Source organism: Vidua macroura, chromosome 6, assembly GCF_024509145.1.
Source record: "Vidua macroura isolate BioBank_ID:100142 chromosome 6, ASM2450914v1, whole genome shotgun sequence".
Classification (NCBI taxonomy): Eukaryota; Metazoa; Chordata; class Aves; order Passeriformes; family Viduidae; genus Vidua; species Vidua macroura.
In genome coordinates this window covers 38,100,368-38,115,638 of record NC_071576.1, presented here as the reverse complement: position 1 = coordinate 38,115,638, position 15,271 = coordinate 38,100,368, and the positions used below count along the sequence as shown (strand labels likewise).

Here is a 15,271-nt window from a genome sequence, read left to right as displayed (position 1 = left end):
ATAGGTAATCTGATACTGATACAGTGTCGTGGCCTGCAGTGGCTGTGCCAAGGTCATGTCATCTGTAAGAGCAACATGTTAGTCTGAAAGAGTTGTGTATTAGTCTGAAAGCAGGATTTGACTTTGTTTATTATTTGATCCTCTGGTAGAATAAAGATGTTACCTCTGTGATGCTCTTCATCTGGTTATGAGAGAAGCTCAGTTGCATATGCCCACATCCCTCCTGGGAGACAATCCAGATGCAAGTGGCACTTCCCAGTGCCCAGAACACCCGGAATTGTTTCAAATACCCAAGTAAATTGGCTGTAAACGTGCTCTATTATTCCACCAGGATGAGTTCTTTCCAAATAATGTGACTTCTGGCAGAGCTCTCTAAGGCTGACAAATTCCAATTGCAACAAAATAAAGGATTTGCCCTTGACAGGGAATTTCCAATGAATCTTGCCTGTCTGGTTTGACCCTGCCACTCCCAGCTGTCTGCCTTGCCCCCATGCTTAAGGTCAGTGCCTCCGAGGTGAAGTGATGAAACAGTGTTTACCTACACCCCTGGTCAGAGGACAGCAAATGAATTAAACCACTGTTGAAGGTGGATTTCTGCTAATGTGTTGCTGGATCAGACTCTTCAACAAAAACCTGATTCAAACAATGTAGAATAGTAATACTTTAGGTTAACACACTAAAAATGGCAAGTGTATCCAGCAGTGCCATCAAAACCTTTTCTTTGGTAGGGGTGGCAAAACCTGACTTCTGTGGAGGATCTTCTTTCTCCTGGCAGCCCTTGCTTCACCAGTGCCTGTCTCCTTGAGACAGGTAGATGAGAAAACTACTTGAGTTGTTCTGATGCAAGAGCTCACAATTAACCCTGTGATACACAGAATTTAAGTAAGTTATTTAAATAAGTCCTGAGGAGCTTGCAGTCTTAAAAATCAAAGCAAAATGGTGTTCTTTGTTTATGTTATCATAGGAGTGACACTTTTTCATTGCTATTTGACATGGATATTTAGTCTGATAGTAAGACAGCCCAGTTCTATCTGAGGTTAAAGCCTTCATGTTTTACATATACAGGGGAAGGTGCAACTATCTATTCTTATTTCTCTCTTAAATTGATCCACTGCTTTGAGCTTCAGCCTGTGTCTTCTCCAAGCAGATAGTAGTAATTTTGTTTCTTGATTTACAGCAGCTGTTTTTTTCAATATCTTAGTTTGAGTTGGTATGATACTTGCAACATTTTTGAATGCTTCATCAGCCACAACAAAACTTTGAGCTCCCTTGCAGTTAGGCAGCCTCTGTCTTGTAAGCCCTGCCCTGTTCACATCAGTAGAAATGGAGCAGGTTGCAGCCGGAAGCAGTTTATTTAGATTCCCAGATTGGTTTCTGTGGGGCCATCCCAAGGAATCCAGTAATGTACCCAACCCATTACCTGAAATAGAACTTAGTCATACATGGAAGACTCTCTTCAAGTCATACATATGCAAGCTACTGCTTTCCCTGCACCACTAATGGACATTTTTGTGGCTGCTGCACTTTCTGCATGTAATGGGGCATTTTAGTAGTAGCCCAATCACTTTCCCCTGAAAAGCCATTCCCACTGTAGCTGTTGCCTCAATGAACTCCATTTAGGAGGGGCAGGGGGGTATCCAGATGGGCTGTCTGCAGGAAGCACACCTAGCTGAATCTGTGTTGTGAAAGAGGAATGCTGCATGACCTTTAAGTGGGCAGTGCACTGTTAGCTGTGTTTCTTACTCCCTATCCTTGTCTTTGAAAAGGTGCTGGTAAACAAAGATTTTTTTTTTTTTGACAGGCTAGATCAACTTCAGTCATTGGTGTTCAATGACAGAAGACAGCTTGGCATCTTCCAGAAAGAGATTCAACTTGTTTGCTCTTGTCTTTGTAGCAAGTCATGAGGGATTTTCTTTCCCTCTCAAAATGTTTTGTATGTGAATTATCAAATGTGGGCTCCACTCCAACAAGAATTCAAATTAGAAAAGCTCATACATTAGAACTTTCATATATTGGGTTATCTTGGTATAATCAAGAGGGCAAAGTTCCTTTCAAGCAACATTCTTAGATAGTATCTACATCTACATACTTATGCTAGTGGTGGTGCTGAGAAACAGCAAAGTTAACTGGAAGATGTTTGTAAAAAAAATTTTCAAGCACTGATTTTAATCTATCCTTGTGGTCTAGTGTGAGAGCAGCTAAAACGTAAATCAAGCCAAGTGTGATTTACTAGTGCTTAAGAATGAAACAAAAAAGAAGTTACTCTGCATTATGTTGCTTCTTCTTTTGCACCAGTGAGCTGAGAAACCATCTACCACTGGCCACATGTTGCCTTGCTCCCCTGATCTCAGTGTGCTCAGGTCAAGTGCTCTCAGGTATCATTATGTATCAGAATTCCTTATGTATCAGAACCAAGTGCACATGATAGGATCTGCACCTTACTCCTTTCCTGCTACTTGCAGAATAAACATGAAGACAACTTTGGTCAACCAGAGTTTTCAGAACCTGTTTTGTCTTTGATTCTAACAATACCTTAAAGCACAGACAAAAATTCTTTTTGCATCACTCCATATTGAGGAAATACAGAACAATTCCCAGGGGGAAGAAACTATTTCTCTTGGGCCAGAGGAGAGGCATGTCATGTCTTTGTGCTGTTGCAGCTCAGCAGAATAAAACAAAGCCTGTTAGTGGGGTATGTAAGTAATCTGAACTCCTATACTGCTGTACTGTAGCTAATTGCATCTCTAGTTTAGGACACTATCCTCATGTCCTGTCCACCTAGCTCTTCCACCTGAACTTCTGTTTGATCCTAGTCTTTTTTTACCAGTGCTCAGAGCTTTTTGTCAATATGCTACTCTCCTATCTCAAGGGGTGTGTTACAAGTCTTAGCAGGTGTCATCCATAAGCCAGATCTGCCACCATTGCAGGTCTGGATTTAAGTTTTTGTTGTTATTTTATTGATTAAGTTGAGATTTCATGAGGGTAGGCATGTCCCACTAGCCCCTTATTAAGCCAAAATTGGCATGATCCCAGGGCTACCAAAGATATATATCGGACCTGATGAAGAAAGACCATTTCTCCAGCCTAGTGGGTGAGGCTTAGAACATTTTGGAGCAGTCTTAGAACAAGACATGGGTGATGCTTAGAACATCTTGGAGCAGCCTTAGAACAAGACATGGGTCCGTGGCTTGCCAGCTTCCAGTCAGATACAAGAAAAGCATGTAAAAGGAAGCAGGCCCTTACATCAAAGTTGTTACTGCAGCTTGGATTTTGTCCTCTCAGAGGACACAACCTAGTTTGTTCACTGACAGCTGGAAAATAGGAGGGAAGAACAAGATAACAGTCATCACTCTGCTACTGATAAAGATGGAAAGACTAATGCATTGAAGATATTACCAGTCCAGCCCAAGAATCCTTGTTTGTCTTTGTTAGCTAACCTGCATGTCCCTCTGGTTCCATAGTTGGTCCCTTCTGCCCCTGGCTCACCAAACAGACAAAAGGTGTACTCAAAAGCTGGCCTTGAATGTTCTGCACTGTAGGAGCTCCTCTGGATGTGACTCAGACTCATCTCTTGTGTTTGCCTGGCAGGTATCAACATAGGAACAGGGCATAATGTGAGAGCGCTCTGCCTAAGCAATCAGCCTCCATTTGCTGTCTTATTTCCTAGTCACATGTGTCAAGTTACTGACTTGCTGAGAGGCTGGATGTAGTTTCCTCTGTATTTTTCCAGGCAAATATTAGTTGTAGCCAGAAGAATTTGTGCAGCAAGTACTGTGTCCTACTTCACTGCTCATTTTTGAGACCTACCTGTCTGCAAAAGACTCACTCCGAGATGCTCCCTGAAGGGAAGTTGGGAGCAGGTATTTTATTACTTCAGTTTTTCTTTAGAATCTTAAGAGAGAGCAAAATCAAGCAGTGCATGGGTGGTTTTCTCTGTTTTAATATAAAATAAGTATTTTTCCAACATCTTTTTAAACTAGGAGAAAAATCATTCCCAGACCTTGTTCCTTTAGAAAAGGCTTCTAAGTTTTAAGTCTTAAATTCCACAAAAAGGAAAAAAATTAGCCATTAGCCTTAGCAGCTGTTTCACACCCTTCCCCTTAAGTAGACCAGGTGCACCCAAACTAGTGTATATTTTCTGTCCAACCTTCATAAAAAACAGAGGCTTATTAAGACTTGCAAAGTATGTGCAATGCTGTAGAGTCAGGTACAGCAGTAACAGCCAGGAGATCACAGTTGGGTTCAAGCCAGACTGAAATGAGGTGCAGCTTAACAGTGGCTGATTTTCCATGTTGATGAATGAGTGATAACCAGTGCCTTGTTTTCCTTGCAGTGGACAAAAAAAAAAAAAAAAAAAAAAAAGAAGTCTTGATGAGCTCCTGAGAATTGCATTCAGTGCTCCTTGGCCAGCATGGAAATTCCTAGAAGAATCTAAAGGAAGGACGTCTTGTCCTGTTCCTCAGGTTAACACACTCTTTAAGAATCAAGAAAATGTACAATCTAGCTCCCTGCTGTGTGTGTAGATCTGGAAGGAGTGGAGACTTCAAACCACTGGTACAAAGTTCACAAACTTGGTGATGTTTCTCAATAATAATAAGTCCTAAATATATTCAGAAGTTCTGTTGCTGATCCTGGATTTTGTCAGGAAGATATAAGTTTCCTTGTAACCAGAGCTGGGTTTTCCATGTGAGCAAGGTCATTTCTTCTGAGGATTGGTGACTCTTCGGAGACCTCTCAATCGACTAAGCAATTCCGTAATGAAGTCCTACAAGAAGAATTGGTTGAAGAAGGATGTCGTATTAATGCCAGCACTCCCCAGCCCACAGAGTACTATGGCGTTTCCATCATTCCCACATTCACCCTCGCATTGAGCAGAAACAAAAAAATTTGACATATATTGAGCAAACCTATCTTTTGGCTATCTTTTTGACCTTGTGATAGATGAGAAGGGTCTAAAAGCTCCCTGTCTCAGTTTGGAGCAGCCATGTTTACTTTCTTCTCAGGAGCTAGCCTGACTCTCGGTATCCCAGATACCTCCTTTTCCCACTGTGAGATGACCTCAGGATGCTGTTGTTCTCTTTTAGGTTCCACTGCTTCCTGTTGCCACCATAACCTCCTGCCCACTTCTGCTGCCCTCCCAATCTAGGGCAAAGCAAGCTGTCCCTCTTGTTGAACCAGTAGAGCTCCATGTTGTGAATTACAAACCATCCTGGAGCTGTGCCAGTTCTACAAGGAAGTAGCTGGCAGAGAAGAGGTGGAGCAAAATATGTAGGACTAATGATAATGTTGAGCAGGGGTTGAGGAGAGGTAGAGCAGATAGATGAGCAGTTAATGGAGACAAACCCTGACTACTTTGCTGACACAGCCAAGGACTATGAACTAAACTGGCCTATCTGGTTATTCCAAGCAGAAGGCAATGTAACTAGTGCAAACTTTACCCTCTGCATGGCAAGTAACATCCCCATAAAGAGGTGTGCAGCTTTTCTTACCCAAAGACATCGCAACATGTTCTTGTAATTAGGCAAGATCACTGGAAATATTGCAGCTTGTTACCATTTGTGCTGTGTGGAAACCCAGCACTTGGGTTATCAGAGGTTGCCACAACATGCTCTGGAAGTAGATGCCCAGGATCATACCTTTCTTTTCAGTCAGTCCTTTCAGTTTCTTGTCTGCCTTCTGCAGTTAAACTGCTGTGAACTTTCAAGGGAATTGGATTCAAGATCCCCAAGGGGAAAGTATGTGTTTTTGCCAATGAGAGAGCAGTATCTGTATTCAGCAGGTGCTGTGCTGCCCACAAGACACTTTCATGGCTTCTGACTTAGCAGAGCAAACTCTCTTCAGTTACCGCTTGAGATTCTTGCCTCAGATTTGACATCAGACACTCTGAAAACTATTTCATATTGCCAGCTTTGCTGAAACCCATGCTAGGAGAGTATCTGTGATGATTGCTACAGCCCATTTAATTTCAGTGATACTAATATTGATTCAGTGATTGAATTTCAGTCATGCATTCATCTCATTTTCTGTATGTTCATCACTGCACAGCCACATCAGCTCAACAACACATGGAGTCGGATGGATGATGTGCAAGCAGAATGTTCACGTGCAGTGCACGTGGCTGAAGTAGTGATGGGGACCACATTTTGCACAGGATTGCAGTGCAGCAAAGGGAATCCCTGTGTGTTGCATGCACACAGTATTGCCTCCAATTGTCTGGACATTGTGGGTTTGAACTGTCTGTTTCAAAGCAAAACCTTGCAAAGTTATGTCGGGGAAAAAATCCATATGTAAAACTAACCTACATGGCCACTGCTCAGCAGTTATCTGCCCAGTCCATTCTACATTCTTGTCACTCATAACCCTAGAGTGTTTTAAGCTAAGAATACATTCAGTTAACAGTGTGAAAAATGGTTATGTGAGCTATGACACTGTCTATGGCTTTTCTACACTGAGGATCAAATAGCAGCTCAGACTGATCAGCTTAGGATGCCTGAAACATGGAAAGTACTTCCTCTGATTGTAAAGCATAATTCCTTATTTGCTCTAGTGCTCTGCCTTCAGCTCATTCATGTGCATTTATATGTAATTTTACAATCACAGAATAAAGTGGCAAACACCTCCCATTATGCTTAAACAAATCTGCAGCATGGTAGTGTCTTGGCTACTCAGCCAAGCAGCAGCAAAGACACTGTAACAGAATAGTATAACATGTATCATGTAAATTTATATGGTGCTTCACTCACCTCTGTGGGGCTGGAGCACTCATGGAGGATTTCCTAAAAAAACAAGGAGTCATCATTTTAGTATTTTATGAGTTGATCTAATTCTCCCCTCCCTACAAAAAGGAAGGCACAAGAAAGCATCATGTAACACTACAAACACCTATTCTCTATCCCACATGCCACTAGTCTTTATGAAGAAAACTTCACTAACTTAAAATCACCAAGTCCCTCTATCTGACCTGTAGTTTTAATTTCTGTTCTTCATTAGGGACCTCCAGGAGATCTTCAAGATCAATTTGTGGTTCAGGAGCTGCTGCCTCTGTTTCTTCCCTTAGCTAAAAAGGAAAAAAACCACCAGAGTTAATTAACCTTCAAACTTCTAAGAACTCTAGAGGCCATCTTTAAAGAACTAAGCAGCTAAGTTACAATAAAACTATGCTGCAAAGTTGAGGTCAAGATATAAATCATCTCAAAAAAGGGAGGTTCTTGTAATGAGGGCATGGATTCCAGCCCCTTTGTAGTGTCTGCTACAGCCACATATCCTGAGGTACACATTCTTCATCTTTTCCAACCACTACACTGCTCAGGGATCATCACCCAACATTGGAATACCCTTTCAAGGATATCACACTGCAGTGCTATGTATACCAGCCTGTGACAACCTTTCTCTATGAAGAGTTCACCAAACAGAACTCCAACAGGCTTAATCTTAGAGAGGCATAAATAATAGAAGGAAATTTTAGGTTTTTATGCTAATTGCACTCACCTACCATGTATTTAGACTAAGGCTTTTTGCAGTAATAGAGAGAAAATTATGCTATTGAAAGACCTAACAATATTTTGCCACTCTTCTCTAATTGATATGAGAGGGATACAATAGTTTCCTTTAATGTAAGAGGGACCCCAAGTTTTGGTGACTGGAGTAATAATCTTGTACTGCATAGGGGTGTTAGTTGGAAACATTTGTACACTTGATCACAGACACATTTTAGCGTCACAAATCTCTGCAAGGAAAGCAGCCTGAGTTTTTCCAGAGTGTTTGCAAAATGAATCTTTTACAACACAACACTAGTGATATTTTGGCATAGTAATCAGTAGGTTAAGGATACAGGGTGAACAGCACAATTCCTGATTGCCAGGTTGTGGCATTTATGGATGTGTATGTAAAACATTAAACATTAAAGGCAATACTTACAGGAAAAAAAAGAAACTTTTCCTGAGCAATCACTGATACCAAGCCAGAGAGGAAGTAGAAAGCCCTTGTTTAGCTTTGATACACAGCTGACTTAAGAATCAATAATAAACCAGAGTTAAATATATTGCACTGTGACCCACACAGTATTTCTTCTTAAAAGTAATAGTTTTCACATGACTTTTTAGAAAACAGGTGTTGATCCAGTCTGACTTTGTCTCTAGTTAAGAAGCTAAGTAGGCTGGGAGGGTGAGATAGGGTAGGAAATCCCTGTGTTTTTTAGTCCTGGTGTGGATGCTCTTCTGGATTCCATATGCAAGGAATCATCTTGAAAATCACAGTCTTAGTTTTGTTGCTAAAAAGCCTCATGACAGTAAACATCCCCTGTATCAGGGGATGATCTTTGAGCTAACCTTGCTGTCATTTTCAATCTCTGGAAGATACCCAGGAACTTTGCACTGCCAAGGGCAGGTGGAGCAAAGTAAGAGGTAACAAAGAGACAATTGTAATGGAAGTTGATGGATACAAGAAAGCCCAAAGAAGCAGGGCAACTAAATAGTCTTGTCACAATGCACAGAGGAGAGCAGGATGACCTGCTGGACATGTCTGTGATTACAAGTAATTTACTGTGGCACATGTATGTATTTGAAGAGATCCTGTTAACAGTCTCTGACCTGGCACAGCATTATGTTATGTAGTTCTTGTAGCAAATCTCTTATGCTGGCCTGAATACATCAGGAAGCAGGGAAATCTGTTGTGCTGAAGAGATGCTAGCAAGGGCAATCCACTGGCAATCTGTTCCTATAAGGACATAACTGGGTTTCTCACTTGTGCCTGCTGGGATTTTGCAGTAGGGAAAAAGAATCCCCTTTGGGCAGCTACTCTGATGACAGTAAACAGCTCTTAATTCTCTGGAAAACAGAAGTGGTAACATAAACTGACTTGTTTTTCTGACACCTTTGCAAGTGTAAAGGTCTATCTCTGTACACTTCAGCAAGCAAGAGTAGCACATGGAGAACCCCATCTTGGGTCATGTTACTGGTCATACTAAGTTCTTCTTGTCTATCTCTGAAAAAACAGTGACAAAAATTTAACTCTTTAAAACTGCAGTAATTCTCCAAAGGGCAAGATGTTCTGTTACTCAAAGCAGCAGCCATTCTCCTTGTTTATCTCTAGCAAACTTCAACAGTCAGGAAAAGGACTCTGAATCGAGCTACCAACTCCAGGGACAGTCCCTTAAATGCCAGTGCAGGCATGGTTGGGAAGCAATATTGTCACTGCCACTGTTTTGAACACCCTTCACTCACCAGGACTGCCATGCTAGCACTTTTCAGACACACTGAATTTTGCCTGACCAGGTCTGCTGATAACTTCTGCTCCCATGTGCACTGTATAATGTTTCATAATGCATTATCGAAAGGCCTAAGATACAGCTGAGAATACATTACTATCATTTTAATAAACTATAGAAAACAACTAGAAATTCACAACTAACTTGAAGAGATTAGTCATTTTTAGAGAGCAAGCTATGTTTGGGAAATCTAAACCAGTTAACAGGACAGAAGCAGTAATATACTTATTTTCAGAGGAGCCGTGCATTTGCAGCAGAAGGAAGGACCTTTTCCTCCATATTTATTTTCTGCCTGTTCTTTGCATAAGGCATAAATTAAAACAGAAATGAGCTATTTTTATCTCCCAACATGGCATGAGAATCTGGCACATTCCCATACAAATATCAAATATGAAACAGTCACACAGAAAATTATTACAATAATGATTATAATAATAAAAACAACAGCAACAACAGTAACAAGGACAGACTTAGAAGCAGTTCCTGAAGTCTGAGTCTTCAGCTGTGAAAGTGACATCATTCTATAGCTCTCAGGCCCAGAAAATCAGCCTGGGCAGACAAAAATTTCTCTGTACCATCATGGCAAGTAGCACCCATCATTCATGGCCTGCTCTAACATGTCCATTTCACTGTTGATTGCAATTTGAAACTGCTGATGCTCAGAGAGGAAGACTCTAAACAATCATCAGCTCTTATTTCCTTGTATCTCAAAAGTGTGCTTAACACTGCACTGGGGTGCAAATACAGAATACAGGAACAGAAAGGGCCTGCCTGGAGTTCATTTAGTCCATCCCCATCCAGGACATAAATAAGCGGTTTTGCACAATTTGTTAAACCCATCTGGGTCATCTGTTGAAGATGGAGATTCTTTGTGAGTCAAGAAAGCTGTGTTCTCTTACTGTATCAGCCACTGCCCTAGAGAGAAAAGCAAAACCCTTAATTAAGCTATTTAAATGTGTTTAAAATCATGATGTACAATGGGGGAAAGCCTTTCATCTTTTACTGTACCGCACTCCAAAGGATTATCTCAAACATAGAAGAACACTATTGCTTCTGAAAGCACCCAGAATGTGACATGCGTCTAAGGACAATATATGAATAGAAGTGATAGTACAGGGTTAAAATTTCAATATATCCAGACAGTGCTGGAACTTGAATTTCACTAACCCAGTGAAAAAATGCAACAGCTGAAGTAAAAACCTGTACCATTCAGGTGCTATAGGCACTCCTGGATCTTTCCTACTAGACAGCTCCCAGGCAGGCAGGAAGAATTTGGGAGGGACTATTCCTGGTGCAAATGGAAGCTCAGGCAAGGGAGACAGCTCTGGGGATTGGTGAAAATGGAGGCATAAGATATCTACATTTGAGCAAAGAGGGTTTTTTTCCCAATCTTCCCTCTTGCCAGTAATGTGTCCAGACTCTGCAGTTACAGACACAGCACATTCCAAAGTGTCTTATTCAAACAGCAGGTAGAGCCTCACTGTTGTGTCAAAAAGGAACAGGGATACCCTGATCACTCTAACCCAGCTAGCTTGGATACTGCTCACTGCAGAGCCACTTACCACATGGAGTTCAGCAACAAGAATCATCCTGGGTTTATACATCTCTCTAGGTTGTGCTACTCATGCTGAGCAATAGCTACACCCCCTCAGTGGGTGCAACCCCAGGCAGTTCAAAGCTAGTTGGATTGCATCAGTGCAAGCTTCCCTGCCTGCCGACACACCAGTCAGAGAGTTGCAGAGGGGGCATGGAGATACCTGCTGGAAGTTGAAGACAAGGAACTATTTCCAGTGAAGCAGAGCAAGCAAACCTCTGTGCCAGCACACAGGCCTCTAGATCCATTCACCTGGCAAGCAAGTGGTTCATGTGCCCCAGCTACTCACCCGGCATTGGTACAGCTCCTGCAGCTGGGTGTTGATCCATTCCTCCAGGTCTAGCCAGCGCTGTAGGTCTTTGCGGTTGTACTTTATGGTCAGCTTGCCCAGTTTCCTGTGTGATGATTCCTCCCCAGGTTTCTCTGGCGTCTGGAAAGTCACCCGGGGCAGTGCACTGGAGTTGCTGGCCATCCTCACCACCTCCTCCTCTGACAGCAGGAGCTCACCTTCCTCTGGGCCCCCTCACACCTTTTCTCTGTCTCCTTTAACCAAAGCCTCTCTGCACCCAGTGTCTCCCACCACAAGCTAGTTACAGGCACCAAAGGTGGGAGGCATTGGTGATCCTAGAGAGAGAGTTACGGGTGGCCACAGGGCTGGGGCAGCAGCCAGGCTCTGCAGGCAGAGTTACAGCCACAGACTCTTGGGTTGCACCATCAGATGTGCTGACAGGAGCAGGGAGGTAGGCAGACTTGTTGTAATAACATCTGTTGTTAAAAGAAGCCAAGTGAACCAGGGAATTGATGAACCATGTTTGTTAATATTTAACACAAGTCAGCTCCAAGAGGTGGGGAAGAAGGAGGTTTTAAATTACTGTTTTCCTACAGGCGTAACTTACATGCATGTGCAATTCCAGAGGGCTGATCCATACATAATGCATTGAATCCTGCTGCAGTTCATACTCAGTAAACTGCCTGCAGCTACAGGGTTTAGCTCCCTTGGAGATGGTATATTTGGCATTTTCCAGCTAATGCACTGGACCCAGCACAGATAAGTAGTAGTCTGGAGTCAGGCAGCTCATTCATTATTTTACAGCAGTAGGTCAGGAAATGACATTGCAACCCAAAGTTGAGCTCCATTTTTCATTCTATATTCTCTAAGTTAAGTCCAGCTCTCTCTGAAATTTCTGTAGAAATCCCAGTAACATTAATTTGAAATTATTTTAGCAAGGAAATTCTGGGATTAAAGAAAATACCTGTGCTCAAAAAAGTATAGTATTTGATGTGATGGCACTGCAGGGGAAGACCTCACCGGGGATATAGCACCATCTCCTTCCCACAGAAGAGTGTTCATGGTAAACAGGTTCACCTGCTGAGGCATCATAAATAGCTATCAGACTATATATTATCAATGCTTGGTTTACAGTTCCTCTCCACCCAGCTAAAGGTCTGCAGCATTATTGCCCTATAACATTTAGAATAATATGTGTGAGAAGTGCACACTGCTGTTCTGTTCAGAGGAACAGAAATCAGGCTGGCTGTGATTACAGGGTGTCAGGACACTGGCAGAGACGCCTGTGTCTCTCCAGACACTGTCACACCTCTTTATCCAACTGTTCCCAGAGCCCTCCAGCAGCCTGCCCAGGGAGCTGCCCCACCACATGGACAAACTGACTGAGACCCTCCATCCTGAAGCAGATCAAGCACCTCCAGTCTCATGATTCATATAGAAAAAGCAAGTAAGCCTCTGCTGTCAGGAGCCAAGGTATTTCCACTTTGGAGGCCAAGAACTAGATAAGCCAAAGGAAAAGCAACCAACCCTTCTCCCGCTGAAAGGTGCTGCATGAGGCAGTCTGCAGAGGGGTTGGTCTCTCAAAAGCTTGCCCAGTCTCCTGGCATAATTCTGTCCCCAGAGAACTATGGCAGCACCCCCAGAGGGATGGTGCTGCCAGGCAGCAAAATTTTGTACACAGGGTAGTAGAAAAAAGAGCAGGCCCATTTTAGCCCTTTTCCTCCTTAATGTGAGCAAAAAATTAAAATAAAAATAAATTTTAAAAAAATCCTTTTCAGATGGGAAATTCTGCAAATTGCTTTCACATTCATGAAGAATAATGTTAAAGTATACCTGAAACTGATATTATCTCCTCTGTTTTTCTGACAGCCTAAAACTTCTGCTGAGAAGACAGCTATTAGCTATTTGATTTTAGCAGCTTTAGCCATTTTTCCTCACTGCTTGGCTGTATCCCTGCTCTAAATCCTCTCCTAAAGGTTCCTTATTTAGATCAAAGTTACACAGAAATATCTGTGTTGAGAGGCTTGTAGCATACTTAGTGAGTGCAGATTCTTCAGAGATTCTTAACTAGTGGTAACCTTGTAAAACCCACTGAACAACTTATAATGCCTTTACAACTATTGACTTTTCAAAGGTTAATATGGCCTAAAATGGGCAGATATTCACAAGGTAAGTCTGGACCAAAGGACACACATTCAGGTGATAAATTCCTGTCTCCAAATAGAAGTGCTCTATTTTGGTCTTCAAGCATGGACATATTTGAAGGGGGAAAAGAGGGAGGAAACTGTACTTCTTTGGTCCCAAGAATCTCCAGAGAGGCTGGCATTAAGAGCAGATAAAGAGGACCAGACTTAAAGGAGAAGCTGCTTGCTATCAGAGTCACTCCAAACATCTGCAGCGGCTGAAAGGCTGGCAGGGAAGCCCCTTTCTTCCATCCCCTGCACTAACTCTAGTGCTCTTGAGCAGTTTAGTTAATCTCTACATGAAAGGTGGGGTTTGCCCTGTTAATATTCTGCCAGTATGGTTGAATTTATGAAGCAGAGGATCCAGAAGTCACAGGAGAGCTGTGAAAATGAGCAAAAAAGGGAACATAAGATGCTCCAGTGGCTCTTCAGATAGCTTGAACCATTGTTAAGTTGTAACATTACTTGAGCTGAGATACCACATCTGGAAAGGTCCACAGGCCTGTTCTCTGAGTAACAGACTAACCCCACAGTCTGTACTCCATCAACAAAGTAACAAACAAGGGGCACAAGCCCTCCTGCTGCTTGATCAGTTCCACCCTACAGCTGAACAAGACGTTCAGAGTATGTCAGAGGCCCTCTCAGGAAAGCTGCCAGCAAAAATGAGCCAGATTACAGGATGTTCATCATACTGCTTTGGTTTATTTCAGTTTAGTCATGAATTTGTTGTAATAAGAAGGTGGCAATATAGAAACAAATGTTTACTGATAAAGTAGGCCTCCTCCAGTAATAAAATGTTTTAATCTATGATTAAAGCAAGAAGAAGCAAAACCAGTGCAAGATCTGTCCTTGAGGGTGTGGCAGAAGTTCCTGTAGGAACAGGACTGGGTGTCTCATTCAAGGTAGGGGATATTGTCCCCTTGAATGAGGCAGCATCTCCTATGGGTGCACCAGCCACCTGCCAGTGCTAGTAAATGCCAGCTGCCACCAAAAAAAAGCAGCTTCAAGACTTCCTTCACAGTGCCTCACCCCATCCTGTCCTTTGCTTGCATCACAGCAGATTCACATGGCCAAAGGGACAAAAAGACATTCACCATTTTGTTTGGACAGAATCTCAGAGATCTCAGGCATGGCTGGGAGATGGAATCTTATTTTCAGCCTAGTTATCTCTCCCTATAGCCTCAGGCATACAACCTGGAGCAAAATTTCTGGAGTGAGTGCACATACTTGGGCAAGTAAGTCATCTAATCAGACAACCTGTTTTTTCACAAGAGCTGTGCACACGTAAACTCCAAAGGACCTCCTGCTGCAGCTGCTTGTGATCATCTCCTCTGCAAATCTGCATATCCTTTATGTTGGTGAATAAAGGGAGTTTAAACGTGGCCAACATATTTGAATTGTTAGACTGAAAGAATCACTATGCCTCACTTTGTGTGTGTGTGTGACCTGGGGTTGCTGATCCTCCAGGTCTACCCTAAAAAAGAGGTGCCTCTGAAAGGAGGGGAGGATTCAGTACTGTGGAGTTGGACTTTTATGACTCTCTATGGTGCCAGAGAGGGCCACCAAACCAAGCTGAGCATAGTCATCATAGTACCAAACAGCTGTGACATTGATCCAGGCTGCAGAGGGCCAAGGGCATGAGTCAGATCCAGTTACACTCCTCTGTTCTTGAAGCTAGTAATCTCCATCCCACACCTGTGACCTAAGCTGGTGCTTCTCTTTCTTCCTGAGCTGATGACTCTGGTGTGTGCTTAATAATTCAGCAGGGCCCCAGCTCATCTTTCCACAGAACCAGGTTGGCCCCTTTCCCTTGAGTCCCAGCCTAGTGATGAACATTTCCCTTCAAGACAGCAGAAGCCACTCTCCACCTGCTTTAGAAAATAATCACTTTCCCTGTGGTTGCAAGTGTGATGGTTAACACAAATTAAACCAGAGAAGCC

The 15,271-nt window shown here is 42.6% G+C and overlaps 1 protein-coding gene across 1 annotated transcript; it reads right to left on the bottom strand.

Annotated features, from left to right (window-relative positions):
* Window positions 1–4,696: 4,696 nt before the first annotated feature.
* PPP1R14D (protein phosphatase 1 regulatory inhibitor subunit 14D) lies at window positions 4,697–11,331 on the bottom strand. The gene is made up of 4 exons (XM_053981450.1): window positions 11,149–11,331; window positions 6,962–7,057; window positions 6,744–6,776; window positions 4,697–4,765 (listed from the first exon to the last, which is right to left on the bottom strand). Exons 1-4 carry the CDS (start codon window positions 11,329–11,331, stop codon window positions 4,697–4,699), a joined length of 381 nt encoding a protein of 126 aa, XP_053837425.1.
* Window positions 11,332–15,271: the final 3,940 nt, after the last annotated feature.